At 53.3% G+C, this 22,099-nt stretch overlaps 1 protein-coding gene across 2 annotated transcripts; it reads right to left on the bottom strand.

Annotated features, from left to right (window-relative positions):
* Positions 1 to 2,000: 2,000 nt before the first annotated feature.
* On the bottom strand, positions 2,001 to 13,013 carry pus3 (pseudouridylate synthase 3). Of its 2 annotated transcripts, none has more exons than XM_085980875.1 (4): positions 12,886 to 13,013; positions 10,514 to 11,097; positions 6,241 to 6,431; positions 2,001 to 2,575 (listed from the first exon to the last, which is right to left on the bottom strand). In XM_085980875.1, exons 2-4 carry the CDS (start codon positions 11,032 to 11,034, stop codon positions 2,280 to 2,282), a joined length of 1,008 nt encoding a protein of 335 aa, XP_085837001.1. In that variant the 5' UTR covers positions 11,035 to 11,097; positions 12,886 to 13,013; the 3' UTR covers positions 2,001 to 2,279. The 2 variants fall into 2 exon arrangements, with proteins under 2 accessions (XP_085837001.1, XP_085837000.1); XM_085980874.1 differs by lacking the exon at positions 12,886 to 13,013 and adding an exon at positions 12,003 to 12,825.
* Between the last annotated feature and the right edge of the window lie 9,086 nt (positions 13,014 to 22,099).

Here is a 22,099-nt window from a genome sequence, read left to right as displayed (position 1 = left end):
GCGTTACAGTGAGGGTTGTGGGGTATATCAGTGTTATAGTCGGGTGTGGGGTATATCAGTGTTACAGTGAGGGTTGTGGGGTATATCAGTGTTACAGTCAGGGGTGTGGGGTAAATCAGAGTGTTACACAGAGGGGTATGGGAGATATCAGTGTGTTACAGTGAGGGGTGTGGGGTATATCAGTGTTACAGTGAGGGGTGTGGGGTATATCAGTGTTACAGTCAGGGGTGTGGGGTAAATCAGTGTGTTACACAGAGCGGTATGGGATATATCAGTGTGTTACAGTGAGGGGTGTGGGGTATATCAGTGTTAGTCAGGGGTGTGGTGTATATCAGTGTTACAGTGAGGGGTGTGGGGTATATCAGTGTTACAGTCAGGGGTGTGGGGTATATCAGTGTGTTACACAGAGGGGTATGGGATATATCAGTGTGTTACAGTGAGGGGTGTGGGGTATATCAGAGAGTGTTACAGTGAGCGGTGTGGGGTATATCAGCGTGTTACAGTGAGGGGTGTGGGGTATATCAGAGAGTGTTACAGTGAGGGATGTGGGGTATATCAGAGTGTTACAGTGAGGGATGTGGGGTATATCAGAGTGTTACAGTGAGGAGTGTGGGGTATATCAGAGAGTGTTACAGTGAGCGGTGTGGGGTATATCAGAGCGTGTTACAGTGAGGGATGTGGGGTATATCAGAGTGTTACAGTGAGGGATGTGCGGTATATCAGAGCGTGTTACAGTGAGGGATGTGGGGTATATCAGAGTGTTACAGTGAGGGATGTGGGGTATATCAGAGTGTTACAGTGAGGGATGTGCGGTATATCAGAGTGTTACAGTGAGGGATGTGCGGTATATCAGAGCGTGTTACAGTGAGGGATGTGGGGTATATCAGAGTGTTACAGTGAGGGATGTGGGGTATATCAGAGTGTTACAGTGAGAGATGTGGGGTATATCAGAGTGTTACAGTGAGGGATGTGCGGTATATCAGAGCGTGTTACAGTGAGGGATGTGGGGTATATCAGAGTGTTACAGTGAGGGATGTGGGGTATATCAGAGAGTGTTGCAGTGAGGGATGTGTGGTATATCAGAGTGTTACAGTGAGAGATGTGGGGTATATCAGAGCGTGTTACAGTGAGGGATGTGGGGTATATCAGAGCGTGTTACAGTGAGGGATGTGGGGTATATCAGAGTGTTACAGTGAGAGATGTGGGGTATATCAGAGTGTTACAGTGAGGGATGTGTGGTATATCAGAGTGTTACAGTGAGGGATGTGTGGTATATCAGAGTGTTACAGTGAGGGATGTGTGGTATATCAGAGTGTTACAGTGAGGGATGTGTGGTATATCAGAGTGTTACAGTGAGGGATGTGTGGTATATCAGAGTGTTACAGTGAGAGATGTGCGGTATATCAGAGAGTGTTACAGTGAGGGATGTGGGGTATATCAGAGTGTTACAGTGAGGGATGTGTGGTATATCAGAGTGTTACAGTGAGGGATGTGGGGTATATCAGAGTGTTACAGTGAGAGATGTGGGGTATATCAGAGTGTTACAGTGAGGGATGTGGGGTATATCAGAGTGTTACAGTGAGGGATGTGTGGTATATCAGAGAGTGTTGCAGTGAGGGATGTGAGGTATATCAGAGAGTGTTACAGTGAGGGATGTGGGGTATATCAGAGTGTTACAGTGAGGGATGTGTGGTATATCAGAGTGTTACAGTGAGGGATGTGGGGTATATCAGAGTGTTACAGTGAGAGATGTGGGGTATATCAGAGTGTTACAGTGAGAGATGTGGGGTATATCAGAGTGTTACAGTGAGGGATGTGGGGTATATCAGAGTGTTACAGTGAGGGATGTGTGGTATATCAGAGAGTGTTGCAGTGAGGGATGTGAGGTATATCAGAGAGTGTTGCAGTGAGGGATGTGAGGTATATCAGAGAGTGTTACAGTGAGGGGTGTGGGGTACCTCAGAGGTTATCCCACAGAATGTCAGACTGAGGTACAAGACTCCTTTTAGAAAGTGTTGTTTATTAAACCTTCAATTATAAAAAGCTTCGCTGACTATTTGTCCCACAGCTCCGGTTCAGAGGGATATTAAAACATTCGGCCCAGTCATTGGTTGCTCAGCCCTCTTTCTTCGGCACATCCCTCCGCACGCAGTCCCTCTGGCCCGTCCTGCCCTTCGATCTGCGCTGGGGGAACCCTTGCACCTGGTAGGAACCTGGTCAGGGCCTCGCGCCCTCTTCAGTGTCTTATTCGGCGTCGCTGCGCCGGCTGCTCTTTGGCATCACGCCGAATCTGGTCCCCCGCTGGTACTTCCTGTCCCTTTCTCTTCCTCTTCCTCCTCTCGTCCGGGCTCCTCGGGGTCCCGCCACTCCTCCCGCTCCTCTCGCAGGGCCTCGGGCAGCTCGATGCGCCCCCGCTTGGCGTAATGGCGGATGCGCGACTCCAGCCCCTCGCACTTCTGCCGCTCCATCAGTCGCTTGTAGGTCCGGGGCCTCACGCCCTCCAGCAGGGCATCCGCTTGGCTGGCCATCGGGGGCTGGGTCCTGCCCCAGGCAAGCAGAGGGTCTGCCTCGTCCTCTGAAAAAGGAAACACGGGATTGGACCTTCACAGACTCTGCCCCTCTCCTCCTGGACTACGGCCCTCCTCCTCACGGGCCCCACCCACTGCTCCTTGGAGCCCACCCAGGTCCGGTCCAGTCCCGCCTCTACCCCTTTACCCAGCCCCCCCACCCCACTGGCTCTGCCCCCACTCCCCCTTGGCTCCGCCCCTACTCCCCCTCTTGGCTCCGCCCCTACTGACCCCCCTCTTGGCTCTGCCCCCACTCCCCCCTCTTGGCTCCGCCCCTACTGACCCGCTCTTGGCTCCGCCCCTACTCCCTCTTGGTTCCGCCCCCACTCCCCCCCCTTGGCTCCGCCCCTACTCCCCCCTCTTGGCTCCGCCCCTACTCCCCCTCTTGGCTCCGCCCCCACTCCCCCCTCCTGGCTCCGCCCCCACTCTCTCTCGACTCCCTCCTGGCTCCGCCCCCACTCTCTCTCGGCTCCCCCCTACTCCCCCCCTTGGCTCCGCCCCCACTTCCCTCTTGGCTCCGCCCCCACTTTCCTCTTGGCTCCGCCCCCCACTTCCCTCTTGGCTCCGCCCCCACTTCCCTCTTGGCTCCGCCCCCACTTCCCTCTTGGCTCCGCCCCCACTTCCCTCTTGGCTCCGCCCCCACTTCCCTCTTGGCTCCGCCCCATCTCTCCCCTGGCTCCACCCCTACTCCCCCTTGGTTCCACCCCCTACTCCCCCTCTCGGCTCCGCCCCACCCCCTCCGCCCCTAACCCCCCAACCCCACCCCAACATCACTGAAACTGATGATCTGGTCATTACCACCTGCTGTTTGTGGGATCTTGCTGTGCACAAATTGGCTACAAAGAGTACTTTGAAGCGTTCTGTGACATTCCAAGGCTGTGAAGAGCGCTACAGAAATGCAAGTCCCTCTTTCCCCGCGTTAAACCAAGACTCTTGCTCATAACTCCAAAAACCCATCAGGCTCCTCAGCCTCCCCGTTCACCTACAAATCGCAAGGCTTCCAACTCATCCGACCTTACTCGGGCTTTCTCTCCGACTCGTACAGCACGGAAGGAGGCCATTCGGCCCAGCGTGCCTGTGCCGCCTCTCTGAAAGCTCCACTCCCCGGCTCTTTCCCCGTAACCCTGCAAACTTTTCCTCTTTCAAGTATTTATCCGATTCCCTTTTTAAATTACCATTGAATCTGCTTCCACCGCCCTTTCAGGGAGCGCAGTCCAGATCTTGGCCTTTATTACAAGAGGATTTGAGTATAAAAGTAAAGATATCTTACTGCAATTATATAGGGCCCTGGTGAGACCACACCTGGAGTATGGTGTACAGTTTTGGTCTCCTTACATAGAAACATAGAAAAATAGGAGCAGGAGTAGGCCATTTGGCCCTTCGAGCCTGCTCCACCATTCAATACGATCATGGCTGATCCTCTATCTCAATACCATATTCCTGCTCTCTTCCCATACCCCTTGACGCATTTTGTGTCTAGAAATCTATCTATCTCCTTCTTAAATATATTCAGTGACTTGGCCTCCATAGCCTTCTGTGGTAGAGAATTCCACAGGTTCACCACCCTCTGAGTGAAGAAATTCCTCCTCATCGCAGTCCTAAATGTCCTACCCCGTATCCTGAGACTGTGACCCCTCGTTCTAGAGCCCCCAGCCAGGGGAAACGTCCTCCCTGCATCCAGTCTGTCTATCCCTGTCAGAATTTTATACGTTTCAATGAGATCCCCTCTCATTCTTCTAAACTCTAGTGAATACAGGCCTAGTCGACCCAATCTCGCCTCATACGACAGTCCTGCCATCCCAGGAATCAGTCTGGTGAACCTTCGCTGCACTCCCTCTATGGCAAGTACAGGAAACTCTCTTTTTAACAGCACCTAAATAACCGGAAATCTCTCTTAACCGGCAAAATTCAGGAGTAGGTTCAGGTAAGTTTTACTTCATATTAGTGGCCATGTAACTGGGGTTCCTGGATCTGTGGCCGTGTAACCGGGGTTCCTGCACCTGTTGCCATGCAACAGGGACACCTGGATCTGTGGCCGTGTACGGGGCTCTCGTACCTTAGTAAATATACCTCTCCGTAATCCGGACTTTTTGATCAACCGGCACCACGCCGGTCCCGGATAAAAAAGAGTTTCCTGTATATCCTTTCTTAGGTAAGGAGACCAAAACTGCACACAGTACTTAAGGAAGGATATACTTGCCATAGAGGGAGTGCAACAAAGGTTCACCAGACGGATTCCTGGGATGGGGGGATTGTCCGATGAGGAGAGATTGAGTAGACTAGGCCTGTATTCTCTAGAGTTTAGAAGAATGAGAGGTGATCTCATTGAAACATACAAAATTCTTGACAGGGTAGATGCAGGGAGGATGTTTCCCCTGGCTGGGGAGTCTAGAACCAGGGGTCACAGTCTCAGAATAAGGGGTCACAGTCTCAGAATAAGGGGTCAGCCATTTAGGACTGAGATGAGGAGAAATTTCTTCACTCAGAGGGTGGTGAATCTTTGGAATTCTCTCCCCCAGAGGGCTGTGGAGGCTCAGTCGTTGAGTATATTCACGACAGAGATCGATAGATTTTTGAATATTAAGGGAATCAAGGGATCTGGGGATAGTGCAGGAAAGTGGAGAGGAGGTAGAAGATCAGCCATGATCATATTGAAACTCGCCAAGGCTTCTTCGGCAGCACTTCCCAAACCCGCGACCTCTTCCACCTAGAAGGACAAGGGCAGCAGGCGTATGGGAACACCACCACCTCCAAGTTCCACACCATCCTGACTTGGAAGTATATCGCCGATCCTTCATCGTCGTTGGGTCAAAATCCTGGAACTCCCTCCCCAACAGCACTGTGGGAGTAGCTTCAGCACACGGACTGCAGCGGTTCAAGGCGGCTCACCACCACCTTCTCGAGGGCAATTAGGGATGGGCAATAAATGCTGGCCTCGCCAGCGACGCCTACATCCCATGAATGAATTTTTTTTAATGGCGGAGCAGGCGCAAAGGGTCAAATGGCCTACTCCTGCTCATATTTCTTATGTTCTTATGATCACAATAACTCGCTGCGTAAAAAATAAATCTTCATCTCCCCCTCTGGTTCTTTTGCCAATTATCTTCAATCTGTGTCCTCTGGTTACCGACCCTCCAGCCACTGGAAACAGTTTCTCCTTATTTACTCCATCAAAACCCCTTGTAAGTATGAGCACCTCTAGTAAATCTCCCCTTAACCTTCTCTGCTCTAAAGGGGACAATCCCAGCTTCTCCACATAACTGAAGTCCCTCATCCCTGGTACCATTCTGGTCAATCTCCCCTTAACCTTCTCTGCTCTAAGGAGAACAACCCCAGCTTCTCCACATCACTGAAGTCCCTCATCCCTGGTACCATTCTGGTCAACCTCCCCCTTAACCTTCTCTGCTCTAAGGAGAACAATCCCAGCTTCTCCAGTCTCTCCACATAACTAAAGTCCCTCATCCCTGCTACCATTCTGGTCAATCTCCTCTGCACCTTCTCCCAGGCCTCGACATCCTTCCTAAAGCGTCACAATTCTTGGCCACCACACAATACTCCAGCTGGGGCCTAATCTAGTGGTTTTGAAACTCCTTCTCAACCTTGGCTCGGAGGTATGGCCTCGGACTCTCCCCCATGAACACTCCACCCCCTCCCCTCCCCGGCGATATGGTACCTGGTCTCTGGTCACTTGGCGCCTGGCCCAGTCCCTGGAGCATGCTGTACAGGATCCGGGTCTTGATGGCCTGGCTCATCCACATGGCCTGCAGGTGAGTCACGTTGAAGGCCTGAACCTCTGGGTCGAAGATCCACTCCAAGTTTTCATAGGCGCAGTCGTACAGCACGAGGGGATAATCGACAGCCATACTGGGAGGAGAAAGAGAGACACGAGGAGAAATCTAAACAATGTTGCATAAACATTGCATCCGTGAGCAGTTCCTTCTGTCACACATACACAGAGATTACATAGTATTTACAGGCCATTCAGCCCAACAGGCCCATGCCGGTGTTTATGCTCCACACCAGCCTCCATCCACCTTACTTCACCTCACCCTATCATCATATCCTTCTATTCCTTTCTCCCTCATGTACTTATCTAGCTTCCCCTTAAAGACACTCTGCTATTCACCTCAACTACTCCCTGTGCCAGCAAGCTCGACATTCTGACCACTCTCTGGCTAAAGAGGTTTCTCCTGAGTTCCTCATTGAATTTATTAGTGACTATTTTATATTGATGACCCCTAGTTTCGGAATCCCCACAAGTGGCAACATCTTCTCTACATCTAACCCGATCAAGCCCCATCATATTTTTTAAGATTTCCATTACGTCACTACACAGCCTTCTCCTTTCTCGAGCAAGGAGCCCCAGCATGTTCAGTCATTCTGGATACTCGGAACCTCTCAGTTCTGGTACCGTGCTCGTAGATTTTTGTTGCACCTTCTCCAGTGCCTCGATGTCCTTTTCGTAACATGGATGCAGTTTTTATACAACTGAGGCATCACTTCATCCCCACTTCATCCCCTTTGTATTCCAGCCCCCGAGATAAAGGCCAACGTTCCATTAGACGTTTTGATCACATTTTGTACCTGGCACTAGCTTTCAGTGATCTATCGATCTCAGTCTTGACAGATTCAATTGACCCCCCCCAGCATTCAGTTCTGGGCTTCAGGAAGGATATACTGGCCTTGGAGTGGGTGCAGCGCACATTCACCAGAATGACACCGGAGCTAAAAGGGCTCAATTATGAGGACAGGTTGCAGAGACTAGGCTTGGATTCCCTTGAGTGCAGAAGCTTAAGGGGTGATCTAATCGAGGCATTTAAAGTGTCAAAAGGATTTGATAGGATAGATGGAGAGAACAGAAACTATTTCCTCTGGTGGGCGAGTCCAGAACAAGGGGGCAGAACCTTAAAATTAGAGCCAGGCCGTTCAGGGGTGATGTCAGGAAGCACTTCTTCACACACGGTAGTGGAAATCTGGAAAACTCTTCCCCCAAAGAGCTGTGGATGCTGGGGGCCAATTGTAGCTTTCAAGACGGAGATGGATAGATTTTTGTTGTTAAGGCTATTAAGGGTTACGGAACCAAGGCGGGTAGATGGAGTTAAGATACAGATCAGCTGTGATCTGATTGAATGGGGTAACAGTCTCGAGGGGCTGAACGGCCTCTTCCTGTTCCTGTGCAACAGGCTCAAGGGGGCTGAACGGCCTCCTCCTGTTCCTATGTAACAGGCTCAAGGGGGCTGAATGGCCTGCTCCTATGTAACAGGCTCAAGGGGGCTGAATGGCCTCCTCCTGTTCCTATGTAACAGGCTCCAGGGTGGGCTGAACGGCCTCCTCCTGTTCCTATGTAACAGGCTCCCGGGGGGCTGAATGGCCTCCTCCTGTTCCTATGTAACAGGCTCAAGGGGGCTGAATGGCCTGCTCCTGTTCCTATGTAACAGGCTCCAGGGTGGGCTGAACGGCCTCCTCCTGTTCCTATGTAACAGGCTCCCGGGGGGCTGAATGGCCTCCTCCTGTTCCTATGTAACAGGCTCAAGGGGGCTGAATGGCCTGCTCCTATGTAACAGGCTCAAGGGGGCTGAATGGCCTCCTCCTGTTCCTATGTAACAGGCTCAAGGGGGCTGAATGGCCTGCTCCTATGTAACAGGCTCAAGGGGGCTGAATGGCCTCCTCCTGTTCCTATGTAACAGGCTCAAGGGATGAACGGCCTCCTCCTGTTCCTATGTAACAGGCTCCCGGGGGGCTGAACGGCCTCCTCCTGTTCCTATGTAACAGGCTCCAGGGGGGGGCTGAACGGCCTCCTCCTGTTCCTATGTAACAGGCTCCAGGGGGGGGCTGAACGGCCTCCTCCTGTTCCTATGTAACAGGCTCCAGGGGGGGGGGGCTGAACGGCCTCCTCCTGTTCCTATGTAACAGGCTCCAGGGGGGCTGAACGGCCTCCTCCTGTTCCTATGTAACAGGCTCCAGGGGGGGCTGAACGGCCTCCTCCTGTTCCTATGTAACAGGCTCCAGGGGGGGGCTGAACGGCCTCCTCCTGTTCCTATGTAACAGGCTCCAGGGGGGGGCTGAACGGCCTCCTCCTGTTCCTATGTAACAGGCTCCAGGGGGGGGGCTGAACGGCCTCCTCCTGTTCCTATGTAACAGGCTCCAGGGGGGCTGAACGGCCTCCTCCTGTTCCTATGTAACAGGCTCCAGGGGGGCTGAACGCTGAACGGCCTCCTCCTGTTCCTATGTAACAGGCTCCCGGGGGGCTGAACGGCCTCCTCCTGTTCCTATGTAACAGGCTCCAGGGGGGGCTGAACGGCCTCCTCCTGTTCCTATGTAACAGGCTCCCGGGGGGCTGAACGGCCTCCTCCTGTTCCTATGCAACAGGCTCCAGGGGGGCTGAACGGTCTCCTCCTGTTCCTATGCAACAAGCTCGAGGGGGGCTGAACGGCCTCCTCCTGTTGCTGTGTAACAGGCTTGTGGGGGGCTGAACGGCCTCCTCCTGTTCCTGTATAACAGGCTTGTGGGGGGCTAAACAGCCTCCTCCTGTTGCCGTGTAACAGGCTCCAGGGGGGCTGAACGGCCTCCTCCTGTCCCTGTGTAACAGGCTCCAGGGGGGGCTGAACGGCCTCCTACTGTTTTTAATGTAACAGGCTCGAGGGGGGCTGAACGGCCTCCTCCTGTTCCTATGTAACAGGCTCCAGGGGGGCTGAACGGCCTCCTCCTGTTCCTATGCAACAGGCTCCAGGGGGGCTGAACGGCCTCCTCCTGTTCCTATGTAACAGGCTCGAGGGATGAACGGCCTCCTCCTGTTCCTATGTAACAGGCTCCAGGGGGGGCTGAACGGCCTCCTCCTGTTCCTATGTAACAGGCTCCAGGGGGGCTGAACGGCCTCCTCCTGTTCCTATGCAACAAGCTCGAGGGGGGCTGAATGGCCTCCTCCTGTTCCTTTGCAACAAGCTCGAGGGGAGCTGAACGGCCTCCTCCTGTTCCTATGTAACAGGCTCGAGGGGCTGAATGGCCTCCTCCTGTTCCTGTGTAACAGGTTCGAGGGGCTGAATGGCCTCCTCCTGTTCCTATGTAACAGGTTCGAGGGGCTGAATGGCCTCCTCCTGTTCCTATGTAACAGGTTCGAGGGGCTGAATGGCCTCCTCCTGTTCCTATGTAACAGGCTCCAGGGGGGCTGAACAGCCTCCTCCTGTTCCTATGCAACAAGCTCGAAGGGAGCTGAACGGCCTCCTCCTGTTCCTATGTAACAGGCTCGAGGGGCTGAATGGCCTCCTCCTGTTCCTATGTAACAGGCTCAAGGGGTTGAATGGCCTCTTCCTGTTCCTATGTAACAGGCTCGAGCGGCTGGACAGCCTCCTCCTGTTCCTATGCAACAAGCTCGAGGGGCTGAACAGCCTCCTCCTGTTCCTGTGTAACAGGCTACTGGGGGGCTGAATGGCCTCCTCCTGTTCCTGTGTAACAGGCTCCTGGGGGGCTGAATGGCCTCGCCTTGCCACATGTAACAGGCTCGAGGAGGGCTGAACGGTCTCTTCCTGTTCCTGTGTAACAGGCTCCTGGGGGCTGAATGGCCTCCTCCTGTTCCTGTGTAACAGGCTCCAGGGGGGCTGAACGGCCTCGCCTTGCCCCATGTAACAGGTTCGAGGGGGGGCTGAACGGCCTCCTTCAGTTCCTGCGTAACAGGTTCAAGGGGGGGCTGAATGGCCTCCGTCTGTTCTTAATGTTACAGGCTCGAGGGGGGCTGAATGGCCTCCCCTTGCCCCATGTAACAGGCTCGAGGAGGGCTGAACAGTCTCCTCCTGTTCCTATGTAACAGGCTGCAGGGGGTGCTAACGGCCTCCTCATGTTACAGGCTCGGGGGTGCTGAACGGCCTCCTCCTGCCCCTAGAACGCTGGACCTGGGAACCAGACCTCAAGGGGGGAGGAGGAGGTGGAGGCGGGGGGTGGAGGACACAGACCTGTACTGCGGTTTCCGGGGGTTCTTCTCCACGTTCAGCAGCTCGTCGATGACGTCCGGCTCCTCCAGGTGCTGGCCAATCAGCAGCAAGACGGCGGCCATGCAGCGCACCTGGTGGTAGAGGAATGCCTGGCCTCTCACCTCCAGCTGGCACATCCCGTAGGGGGAGGAGTGCCCGCCCCGGCCGCCCTCCCCCTCCTCCTCCCGCACCGGCCCCACCCTGGCCAGCAGGACCGTGCGGCGGAAGCTGACCACCCCGTTGGCCACGTCCATCTTGCAGAGGTTGCGGAAGTCATGCGAGCCCACAAAGCGGCGGGCGGCGGCGTCCATGCGACCCAGGTCCAGGCCCGAGCAAGGGAAGTAGTAGCGGTAGGTGCGGTGGAGGCAGTGGAAGCGGGCACTGAAGCCCTCGGTGGCCGGCGCCCAGGCCAGGGCCCGGATGTCGGGTGGCAGCACCCGGTTCAGGATGTGGGTGTAGCGCAGCTCCTCGCCGGGCTCCTCTGCCCTCCCCGCCGGGGTCATTGCCGAGGTCGTCGTCGCCTCTTGCCCCGCCCTCAGCTTCGATCGCAGGTCGAGAGAGATCACCTGCAGGGAAAGAAGAAACTCAGCAGACAGTCGGGTGCCTCCCATCACCACTACCCGCCCCCCCATGAGACATGCGTCAGAGGCCCGTTAGTCGCTTGCAGGACAGCAAGCAATAATGGCAAGTTGGCCTTTATTGCAAGAGGGTTGCAGTTTAAGAGTAAGGAAGTCTTGATACAATTCTACAGGGCATTGGTGAGACCACACCTGGAATACTGTGCACAGTTTTGGTCTCCTTATTCATACTTGCCTTAGAGGCAGTGCAACAAAGGTTCACTTGATTGATCCCTGGGATAAGAGGGCTGTCCTATGAGGAGAGATTGAGTAGACTAGGCCTATACTCTCTGGAGTTTAGACTGAGAGGTGATCTCATTGAAACATACAAGATTCTGAGGGGAATTGACAGGGTAGATGTTGAGAGGTTGTTTCCCCTGGCTGGAGAGTGTAGAACGAGGGTGCATAGTCTCTGGATAAGGGGGCAGCCTTTTAAGACTGAGATGAGGAGGAAATTCTTCACTCAGAGGGTTGTGAATCTTTGGAGATCTCTGCCCCAGAGGGCTGTGAATGCCGAGTCTTTGAGTATATTCAAGGCCGAGATATAGATTTTTGGACTCTAGGGGAATCAAGGGATATGGAGATCGGGCAGGAAAGTGGAGTTGAGGTCAATGATCAGCCATGATCTTATTGAATGGTGGAGCAGGCTCGAAGGGCCGTATGGCCTACTCCTGTTCTTATTTCTTGTTATGAATGGCGGAGCAGGCTCGAGGGGCTGTATGGCCTGCTCCTGCTCCGTGTCGATGGGATGTTCAACTGTGGAAGGCAGCATTACAGCCCAGTTAGTTACACAGAGCAAGGAGAGCCCAGGCACCATCCTCCTGCCTGTTGCTGGGTTGTCCGCTCTGTCTCACCTGTCCAAAGGCGCTGACCCCCTTGTCGGTGCGGCCACACCGGTGGTAGTTGGCCGTTTGCCTGCTTTCCACCAGCCGGGTCTTGCTGAGGGCCTCGAACAGCTTCTCCTCCACGGTGTTGCCGGTGTTCTCCTGGCTGGCGAAGCCCTGGTAGCCCCAACCCAGGTAGGCTAGCCTTAGCGCCACGTGGCGCCGGCTGTGCAGGCTGAAGTCGAAGGGTCGCTGCCGTCGAGCGGGCTTTGCATGTGGCTTGGCGGGCGCAGAGCCGGCAGGGGGGCAAGGGCTGGGCTCCCCTGCACCAGTGGGACACTGCTTGGCTCCGCGTGGGGGACACTGAGTGCCGCTGCCCTGGGGACACTGACTGGCTCCGTCAACATGACCACTGCCAGGGGAACACAGAGCGGCTCCCCCAGGTGGACACTGAATGGCTCTGCCCTGGGGACGTCCGCCAGGGGGACACTGAAGAGCTCCGCCCTGGGGATCTCCGCCAGGGGAACACTGAAGCGCTCCTCCCTGAGGATCTCCGCCAAGGGGACACTGAAGGGCTCCGCCCTGGGGACCTCCGCCAGACGGGCGCTGAAGGGCTCCGCCCTGGGGACCTCCGCCAGGGGGACACCGCGCGGTTCCGCCCTGGGGACAGAGAGTTGATTCCTCCTGCGCCGCCATTTAAGTCCGGTGAGGAAGCTCAGACCCGGCGGCGAACTTCATTCCAAATTCCCACAATCGGCCAACCAACGGTGCGGCCTCACACTACATCCGGGCATCCAGAGCCGCGGAAGTGACATCGGGCCAGCGAGCCCGGGGCCTGCGAGGAGTTGTAGTCCTTTCTTATTTTCTAATTATTATTAATAACTATCGCCTTTTCCCAGATCACTGAAATTACTTCTCTCCGATGTTTCGAAGTTTGCTGAATCCTGAAGCTTCTCCAACAAAAAAGAAAGAAAATTAACTGAATATTTAATGAGGGCGCTGCTCCGTCATCAAGGCTGGCCGGCGCACACACTGCGCCTGCGCGGCGCCAGCAACTGCGCCACCATTGGTGGGAGGCCCAAACAACAGCCCCAGTCCACTGCACCCCATCACTGACTCTCCCATTTAATCTCCTCCCACAGCCCATGTACACTCTCCCCGATCACTGACTCTCCCCACCTATTTAATCTCCTCCCACAGCCCATGTAAACTCTCCCCTATCACTGACTCTATCCACCCATTTAATCTCCTCCCACAGCCCATGTACACTCTGCCCCTATCACTGACTCTCCCCACCTATTTAATCTCCTCCCACAGCCCATGTACACTCTCCCCTATCACTGACTCTATCCACCCATTTAAACCTCTCCCACAGCCAATGTACACTCTCCCCTATCACTGACTCTCCCCACCCATTTAATCTCCTCCCACAGCCCATGTACACTCTCCCCTATCACTGACTCTATCCACCCATTTAATCTCCTCCCACAGCCCATGTACACTCTCCCCTATCACTGACTCTCCCCACCCATTTAATCTCCTCCCACAGCCCATGTACACTCTCCCCTATCACTGACTCTCCCCACCCATTTAATCTCCTCCCACAGCCCATGTACACCCTCCCCTATCATTGACTCTCCCCACCCATTTAATCTCCTCCCACAGCCCATGTACACTCTCCCCTATCCCTGACTCTCCCCACCCATTGAATCTCCTCCCACAGCCCATGTACACTCTCCCCTATCACTGACTCTCCCCACCCATTTAATCTTCTCCCACAGCCCGTGTACACTCTCCCCTATCACTGACTCTCCCCACCCATTTAATCTCCTCCCACAGCCCATGTACACTCTCCCCATCACTGACTCTCCCCACCCATTTAATCTCCTCCCACAGCCCATGTACACTCTCCCCTATCACTGACTCTCCCCACCCATTTAATCTCCTCCCACAGCCCATGTACACTCTCCCCTATCACTGACTCTACCCACCCATTTAATCTCCTCCCACAGCCCATGTACACTCTCCCTATCACTGACTCTCCCCACCCATTTAATCTCCTCCCACAGACCATGTACACTCTCCCCTATCACTGACTCTACCCACCCATTTAATCTCCTCCCACAGCCCATGTACACTCTCCCCTATCACTGACTCTCCCCACCCATTTAATCTCCTCCCACAGCCCATGTACACTCTCCCCTATCATTGACTCTCCCCACCCATTTAATCTCCTCCCACACCCCATGTACACTCTCCCCTATCACTGACTCTCCCCACCCATTTAATCTCCTCCCACAGCCCATGTACACTTTCCCCTATCACTGACTCTCCCCACCCATTTAATCTCCTCCCACAGCCCATGTACACTCTCCCCCATCACTGACTCTCCCCACCCATTTAATCTCCTCCCACAGCCCATGTACACTTTCCCCTATCACTGACTCTCCCCACCCATTTAATCTCCTCCCACAGCCCATGTACACTCTCCCCTATCACTGACTCTCCCCACCCATTTATCTCCTCCCACAGCCCATGTACACTCTCCCCTATCACTGACTCTACCCACTGATGTGCCTCAATAATTCCGAGATTCGATGTTAGCGAAACAAAACAAGGCTTTTATTAACTTAGAAGGTAACACACAGTGGAGCGAGGTATCTTCCATCCGGAGGTCTGCAGTACTGGATATGAGGCAGGCTGAGCTTGCTTACATAGGGGCCAGGTATGGGCGGAGCCCTACACACAATACATTACAATATACAATACAATGGTGAGGAAACGGAACTGGGGTAAGGGAAATGAAACCGAAACTAAACCACAGTCACAGGCAGAGAAATACTGATTGAGTGATGAATGGCATATTTCATCACATTCACCCCTTCTATAGATTTAGTCTGTTCGGGGGTTTGATAGTCCTTTGTGACCGACGTGGCTGTTGCGGTGCCGCGGGTGTCGGCTGGGTGTCCCCGGTGGCCTCCTGGGTCTCTGCCGGGGGTGCTGCCAGGGTTGTTGAAGGGGTAGTTGGTGGGGGTACCATCGGTCGATGTTCTTCCGGGGGTGATGAAAGAGTAGTGGGTGGGTAAGAGTAGCCGTGATCGTTGTTGCTGCTGTTGTCGTGGCTGTTGTCGTTACCGGCTGGGGCGACATCTGTTATGGACACGGTGTCCTCCCTACCGTCGGCGTGCCGGACATACGCGTATTGGGGGTTGGCGTAGAGTAGGTGCACTGACTCCACGAGAGGGTCCGTCTTGTGGCCCCTCACATGCCTTCGCACGAATACCGGACCTGGGGTGGAGAGCCATGACGGCATGGATATGCCTGAGGTGGATTTCCGGGGAAAAACAAACATTCGTTCATGAGGCGTGGCATTAGTGGCAGTACACAATAGCGACCGTATCGAATGGAGCACATCTGGGAGGACTTCCTGCCAGCGGGAGATAGGGAGGCCTTTGGTCCTTAGAGCTAGAGTGACTGCTTTCCATACTGTCCCGTTCTCTCGCTCCACTTGACCGTTACCCCGGGAGTTGTAGCTGGTGGTACGGCTCGTGGCGATCCCCCTGGACAGCATGTACTGGCGTAGCTCTTCACTCATGAAGGACGCCCCCCTATCCGTATGGATGTAGCTCAGCATACCGAACAGGCAGAACAGGCTGTTGAGTCATTTAATGACCGTGGCGCTGGTCACGTCTGGGCAGGGGAAGGCGAATGGGAACCGGGAGTATTCGTCCACAATGTTCAGGAAGTAAACATTGCGGTCGACGGACGGGAGGGGGCCCTTGAAATCTAAGCTGAGCCGCTCAAAGGGCCGTGTAGCTTTGATTAAGTGGGCTCTATCTGGGCGGTAGAACCGAGGCTTGCACTCAGCGCAAGTGCGGCAGTTCCTGGTCAGAGACCGAACTTCCTCAATCGAGTAGGGTAAGTTGCGGGACTTTATGAAGTGGAACAGCCGCGTGACCCCTGGGTGGCAGAGGTCGTTGTGGAGGGTCTGTAGCCGATCCCCGGTGGCGCTGGCACACATCCCTCATGAGAGGGCGTCGGGGGATTCGTTAAGGGCCCCTGGCCGGTAAATGATGTCATAATTGAAGGTGGAGAGTTCGATCCGCCACCTAAGAATCTTATCATTTTTAATCTTCCCCCTCTGTTTATTATTGAACATAAACGCTACCGACCGCTGGTCGGTAAGTAGGGTGAAGCATTTGCCGGCTAGGTAGTGGCGCCAGTGGCGCACTGCCTCCACGATGGCTTGGGCCTCCTTTTCCACGGAGGAGTGTCTGATCTCGGGCCCTTGGAGGGTCCTCGAGAAGAAAGCTACGGGCCGCCCCGCCTGGTTGAGGGTGGCCGCCAAGGCAAAGTCAGACGCATCACTTTCCACTTGAAATGGGGTGTTCTCGTCCACTGCCTGTAGCGTGGCCTGCTCAATATCCTGCTTAATGCTTTTGAAGGCGGCGTGGGCCTCAGCAGAGAGCGGAAAAGAGGATGCTTTCAAGAGGGGGCGGGCTTTGTCGGAGTAGTTGGGGACCCATTGGGAGTAATAAGAAAATAACCCCAGGCACCTTTTCAGGGCTTTGGGAGTGTTGGGCAGGGGCAGCTCCCGTAGGGGGCGCAATCAGTCGGGGTCTGGTCCGATTTCCCCATTCTCCACCGCGCTGCCTAGTATGCAGAGGCGCATGGTGTTGAAAACGCACTTGTCCTCGTTGTAGGTGAGGTTGAGTTTTTGTGCGGTTTTCAGGAACCTCTCGAGGTTGGAGTCGTGATCCTGCTGGTTGTGACCGCAGATGGTGACGTTGTCGAGGTAGGGGAAGGTTGCCTGCAAGTGGTGGTCATCGACCATGCGGTCCATCTCCCTCTGGAAGACCGAGACCCCATTCGTCACCCCAAAGGGGACTCTGAGGAATTGGTAGAGGCATCCGTTCGCCTCAAAGGCGGTGTACGGGCGGTCCTCTGGTCTGATAGGGAGCTGGTGGTACGCTGACTTGAGGTCGATGGTGGAGAACACCCGGTATTGGGCGATTTGGTTCACCATTTCTGATATGCGGGGTAGCGGGTAGGCGTCTAGTTGGGTGTACCTGTTGATCGTTTGGCTATAGTCGATCACCATCCGTTTCTTCTCGCTACCCCTTACCACTACCACTTGGGCGCGCCACGGGCTGTTGCTGCGTTCAATAATGCGCTCTTTCAGGAGCCTGTCTACCTCGGTCGCGATAAACCGCCTGTCCTCCCAGCTGTACCTCCTGCTTTTGGTCGCTATTGGCCGGCAGTTAGGGGTAAGGTTCGCGAATAGCGAAGGCGGCTTTACCTTCAGGGTAGCCAGACCGCACACTGTGAGGGGCGGCTGGGACCCACCGTACTTGAGCGTGATGCTTTGGTGGTTGCACTGGAAATCTAGGCCCAAGATCACGCTCGCACATAGATTTTTCATGATTAATACTTTAAAATTATCGTTATACAGTTCCGTTAACGGACAATTGTACCGTGCAGTAACCCATGATGGTCGATGTCTGGGTTTTATCAGCCATAGAGATGGTACCCCGAGTAGGGACCACCTTTAGGGAGAGTTGTTGTGCCAGTTCAGGGTGGATAAAACTCTCCGTGCTTCCACTGTCAATTAAACATTTAACCCCGCACCCGTTTACCTCGATGTCCACCATTGATTTGGATAGCGGGTGCGGCCTGGTCTGGTCCACTGTGACCGATGCCACTGTAGGGCCCTGATCCAGACACGATGGCGTCCACGCTGTCTGCTCACAAGATGGCGGACGCCACGAGGTCGGGCAAGATGGCGTCCAAGATGGCCGCTCCCACGGCGCACACGCGGCGGTGGCGGGTTTTCCGGCGGGGTTCCCTCTGCACACCTTCCCGAAGTGCCCCTTCTTACCGCACTTAAAGCAGGTGGTGCCTTTCGCCGGGCACAGGTTTCTGGTGTGCTTCGGCTGCCCGCAGAAGTAGCAGTTGGGTCCCCGACGCGTCGCGGCTGTCGTAGGGCTTCTGGGGGGAGAGCGGGGCCCCAACGGTGTCGGGCTGCCGGGCGGGGAAGGTGCCTTCCAAGATGGCGGCGCCCTTGGTGCACACGTGGCGGCGTGGACGGCGCGGGCTGAAGAGTAGGCGTCCGAGTTTCTCTGGGCCACATCCAGGGATCGCGCTGTGTCCGCAGCCTGTTTCAGGTCCAATCCCGTTTTTTCCAGCAATCTCTGCCGGATGTAAGTGGAGCCTGTCATAAAGGCATCGCGAACAAGCTCGTCAGTGTACACTGCGGCTTTTACATCTCGGCACTTGCAGTCTTTGCCAAGCATTTTCAGGGTGCCTAGGAACTCCTCCACCGATTCCCCCGGTCGCTGTGCGCGAGTAGCGAGCAGATGCCTAGCATACACCTCATTCATAGGCTGCTGGTAATGCGCCTTTAAGATGTCGCAGGCGGCCAGGTACGTGTCGGCGTCTTGGATGAGGGGGTAAACCCGGTGGCTTACCCAATTCCGCAGAATTCCGAATTTCATACTCGCAGCGTCCGTAGCGTCTTTGACGGCTGCGGAATTGTCCAGGAAGAATTCCATACACTTAAACCAGTGTCCGAAGCGTGCTGATGCGTCCGGAGCATGCTGGTCCAAATCCAAACGTTCGGGTTTCAGGAGTTGATCCATTGTGTTGAAAATTAAGTTAATAAAATTGATGTGCCTCAATAATTCCGAGATTCGATGTTAGCGAAACAAAACAAGGCTTTTATTAACTTAGAAGGTAACACACAGTGGAGAGAGGTATCTTCCATCCGGAGGTCTGCAGTACTGGATATGAGGCAGGCTGAGCTTGCTTACATAGGGGCCAGGTATGGGCGGAGCCCTACACACAATACATTACAATATACAATACAATGGTGAGGAAACGGAACTGGGGTAAGGGAAATGAAACCGAAACTAAACCAGTCACAGGCAGAGAAATACTGATTGAGTGATGAATGGCATATTTCATCACACCCACCCATTTAATCTCCTCCCACAACCCGTGAACTCTCTCTCCTATCACTGACACTCCCCACCCATTTAATCTCCTCCCACAGCCCATGTTCACTCGCCCCATCACTGACTCTCCCCACCCATTTAATCTCCTCCCGCAGCCCATGTACACTCTCCCCTATCACTGACTCTCCCCACCCATTGAATCTCCTCCCACAGCCCATGTACACTCTCCCCTATCACTGACTCTCCCCGCCCATTTAATCTCCTACCACAGCCCATGTACACTCTCCCCTATCACTGACTCTCCCCACCCATTTAATCTCCTCCCACAGCCCATGTACACACTCCCCTGTCACTGGATCCCCGTATTCTGTGACCTTTCCCAACATTGGATTGCCAGTATTCTGTGGTGTTTCCCAACACTGGATCGTTGTATTTGCTGCCATTTCCCAACACCGGATCCCTGTATTCTGTGATGTTTCCCAACACTGGATCCGTGTATTCTGTGATGTTTCCCAACACCGGATCCCTGTATTCTGTGATGTTTCCCAACACTGGATCCCCGTATTCCGAGATGTTTCCCAACACTGGATCCCTGTATTCTGTGATGTTTCCCAACACTGGATCCCCGTATTCTGTGAGTTTTCAGAACACTGGCTCTCCTGTTTTCTGTAATGTTTCCCAACACTGGATTCCTGTATTCTGTGATGTTTCCCAACACTGGATCCCCTGTATTCTGTGATGTTTCCCAACACTGGATCCCCTGTATTCTGTGATGTTTCCCAATATTGGATCCTTGTCTTATGTGATGTTTCCCAACACTGGATCTCCTGTATTCTGTGATGTTTCCCAACACTGGATCCTCTGTATTCTGTGATGTTTCCCAACACTGGATCCCTGTATTTTATGATGTTTCCCTTCACTGGTTCCCTGTATTCTGTGATGTTTCCCAACACTGGATCCCTGTATTCTGTGATGTTTCCCAACACTGGATCCCTGTATTTTATGATGTTTCCCAACACTGGATCCCTGTATTCTGTGATGTTTCCCAATACTGGATCCCTGTATTCTGTGATGTTTCCCAACACTGGATCCCCTGTATTCTGTGATGTTTCCCAACACTGGATCCCCTGTATTCTGTGATGTTTCCCAACACTGGATCTCCTGTATTCTGTGATGTTTCCCTTCACTGGATCTCCTGTATTCTGTAATGTTTCCCAACACTGGATCCCCTGTATTCTGTGATGTTTCCCAATATTGGATCCTTGTATTATGTGATGTTTCCCCACACTGGATCTCCTGTATTCTGTGATGTTTCCCAACACTGGATCCCCTGTATTCTGTGATGTTCCCCAACACTGGATCCCTGTATTCTGTGATGTTTCCCAACACTGGATCCCCTGTATTCTGTGATGTTTCCCAACACTGGTTCCCTGTATTTTATGATGTTTCCCTTCACTGGTTCCCTGTATTCTGTGATGTTTCCCTTCACTGGATCTCCTGTATTTTATGATGTTTCCCAACACTGGATCCCTGTATTTTATGATGTTTCCCAACACTGGATTCCTGTATTCTGTGATGTTTCCAAACACTGGAGACCTGTATTTTATGATGTTTCCCAACACTGGATTCCTGTATTCTGTGATGTTTCCCAACACTGGATCCCTGTATTTTATAATGTTTCCCAACACCAGATCCCTGTATTCTGTGATGTTTCCCAACACTGGATCCCTGTATTTTATGATGTTTCCCAACATCGGATCCCTGTATTCTGTGATGTTTCCCAACACTAGATCCCTGTCTTCTGTGATGTTTCCCAATACTGGATCTCCTGTATTCTGTGATGTTCTCCAACACTGGATCTCCTGTATTCTGTGATGTTCCCCAACACCGGATCCCTGTATTCTGTGATGTTTCCGAATACTGGATCTCCTGTATTCTGTGATGTTCCACAACACTGGATCCCCTGTATTTTATAATGTTTCCTAACACTGGATCCCTGTATTTTGTGATGTTTCCCAACACTGGATCTCCTGTATTCTGTGATGTTTCCCAATACTGGATCTCCTGCATTCTGTGATGTTCCCCAACACTGGATCCCTGTATTCTGTGATGTTTCCCAACACTGGATCCCTGTATTCTGCGATGTTTCCCAACACTGGATCCCTGTATTTTATAACGTTTCCCTTCACTGGATCTCCTGTATTCTGTGATATTTCCCAGCACTGGATCTCCCATATTCTGTTATGTTCCCCAACACTGGATCTACTGTATTCTGTGATGTTCCCCAACACCGGATCCCTGTATTCTGTGATGTTTCCCAATACTGGATCTCCTGTATTCTGTGATGTTCCCCAACACTGGATCCCTGTATTCTGTGATGTTTCCCAACACTGGATCCCTGTATTTTATGTTTCCCTTCACTGGATCTCCTGTATTCTGTGATATTTCCCAGCACTGGATCTCCCGTATTCTGTGATGTTCCCCAACACTGGATCCCTGTATTCTGTGATTTTTCCCAATACTGGATCCCTGTATTCTGTGATTTTCCCCAATACTGGATCTCCTGTATTCTGTGATGTTTCCCAACACTGGATCCCTGTATTCTGTGATGTTTCCCAACACTGGATCTCCTGTATTCTGTGATGTTTCCCAACACTGGATCCCTGTATTCTGTGATGTTTCCCAACACTGGATCCCTGTATTTTATGATGTTCCCCAACACTGGATCCCTGTATTTTATGATGTTTCCCAACACTGGTTCTCTGTATTTTATGATGTTTCCCAACACAGGATCCCTGTATTCTGTGATGTTTCCCAACATTGGATCCCTGTATTTTATGATGTTTCCCAACACTGGTTCCCTGTATTCTGTGATGTTTCCCAACACTGGATCTCCTGTTTTCTGTGATTAATCCGGTTTCCTCCCACAGTCCAAAGATGTGCGGGTTAGGTTGATTGGCCATGATAAAAAATTGGCCCTTAGTGTTAGGGGGGATTAAATACGTGGGGTTACGGGGTTAGGGCTTGGGTGGGATGGCTGTCGGTATAGGGACCGGGTGCTAGGGTTTAGATGATCAGCCATGATCTCGTTGAATGTCGGAACAGGCTCGAAGGGCCGAATGGCCTACTCCTGCTCCTATCTTCTATGTTAACACTGGATCCCTGTATTGTATA

The sequence above is a fragment of the Somniosus microcephalus genome, unplaced genomic scaffold (assembly GCF_052327205.1).
Source record: "Somniosus microcephalus isolate GS21.2 unplaced genomic scaffold, FLI_Smic_1.0 scaffold649, whole genome shotgun sequence".
Taxonomy (NCBI): domain Eukaryota; kingdom Metazoa; phylum Chordata; class Chondrichthyes; order Squaliformes; family Somniosidae; genus Somniosus; species Somniosus microcephalus.
This window is presented reverse-complemented; position numbering and strand designations above follow the sequence as displayed.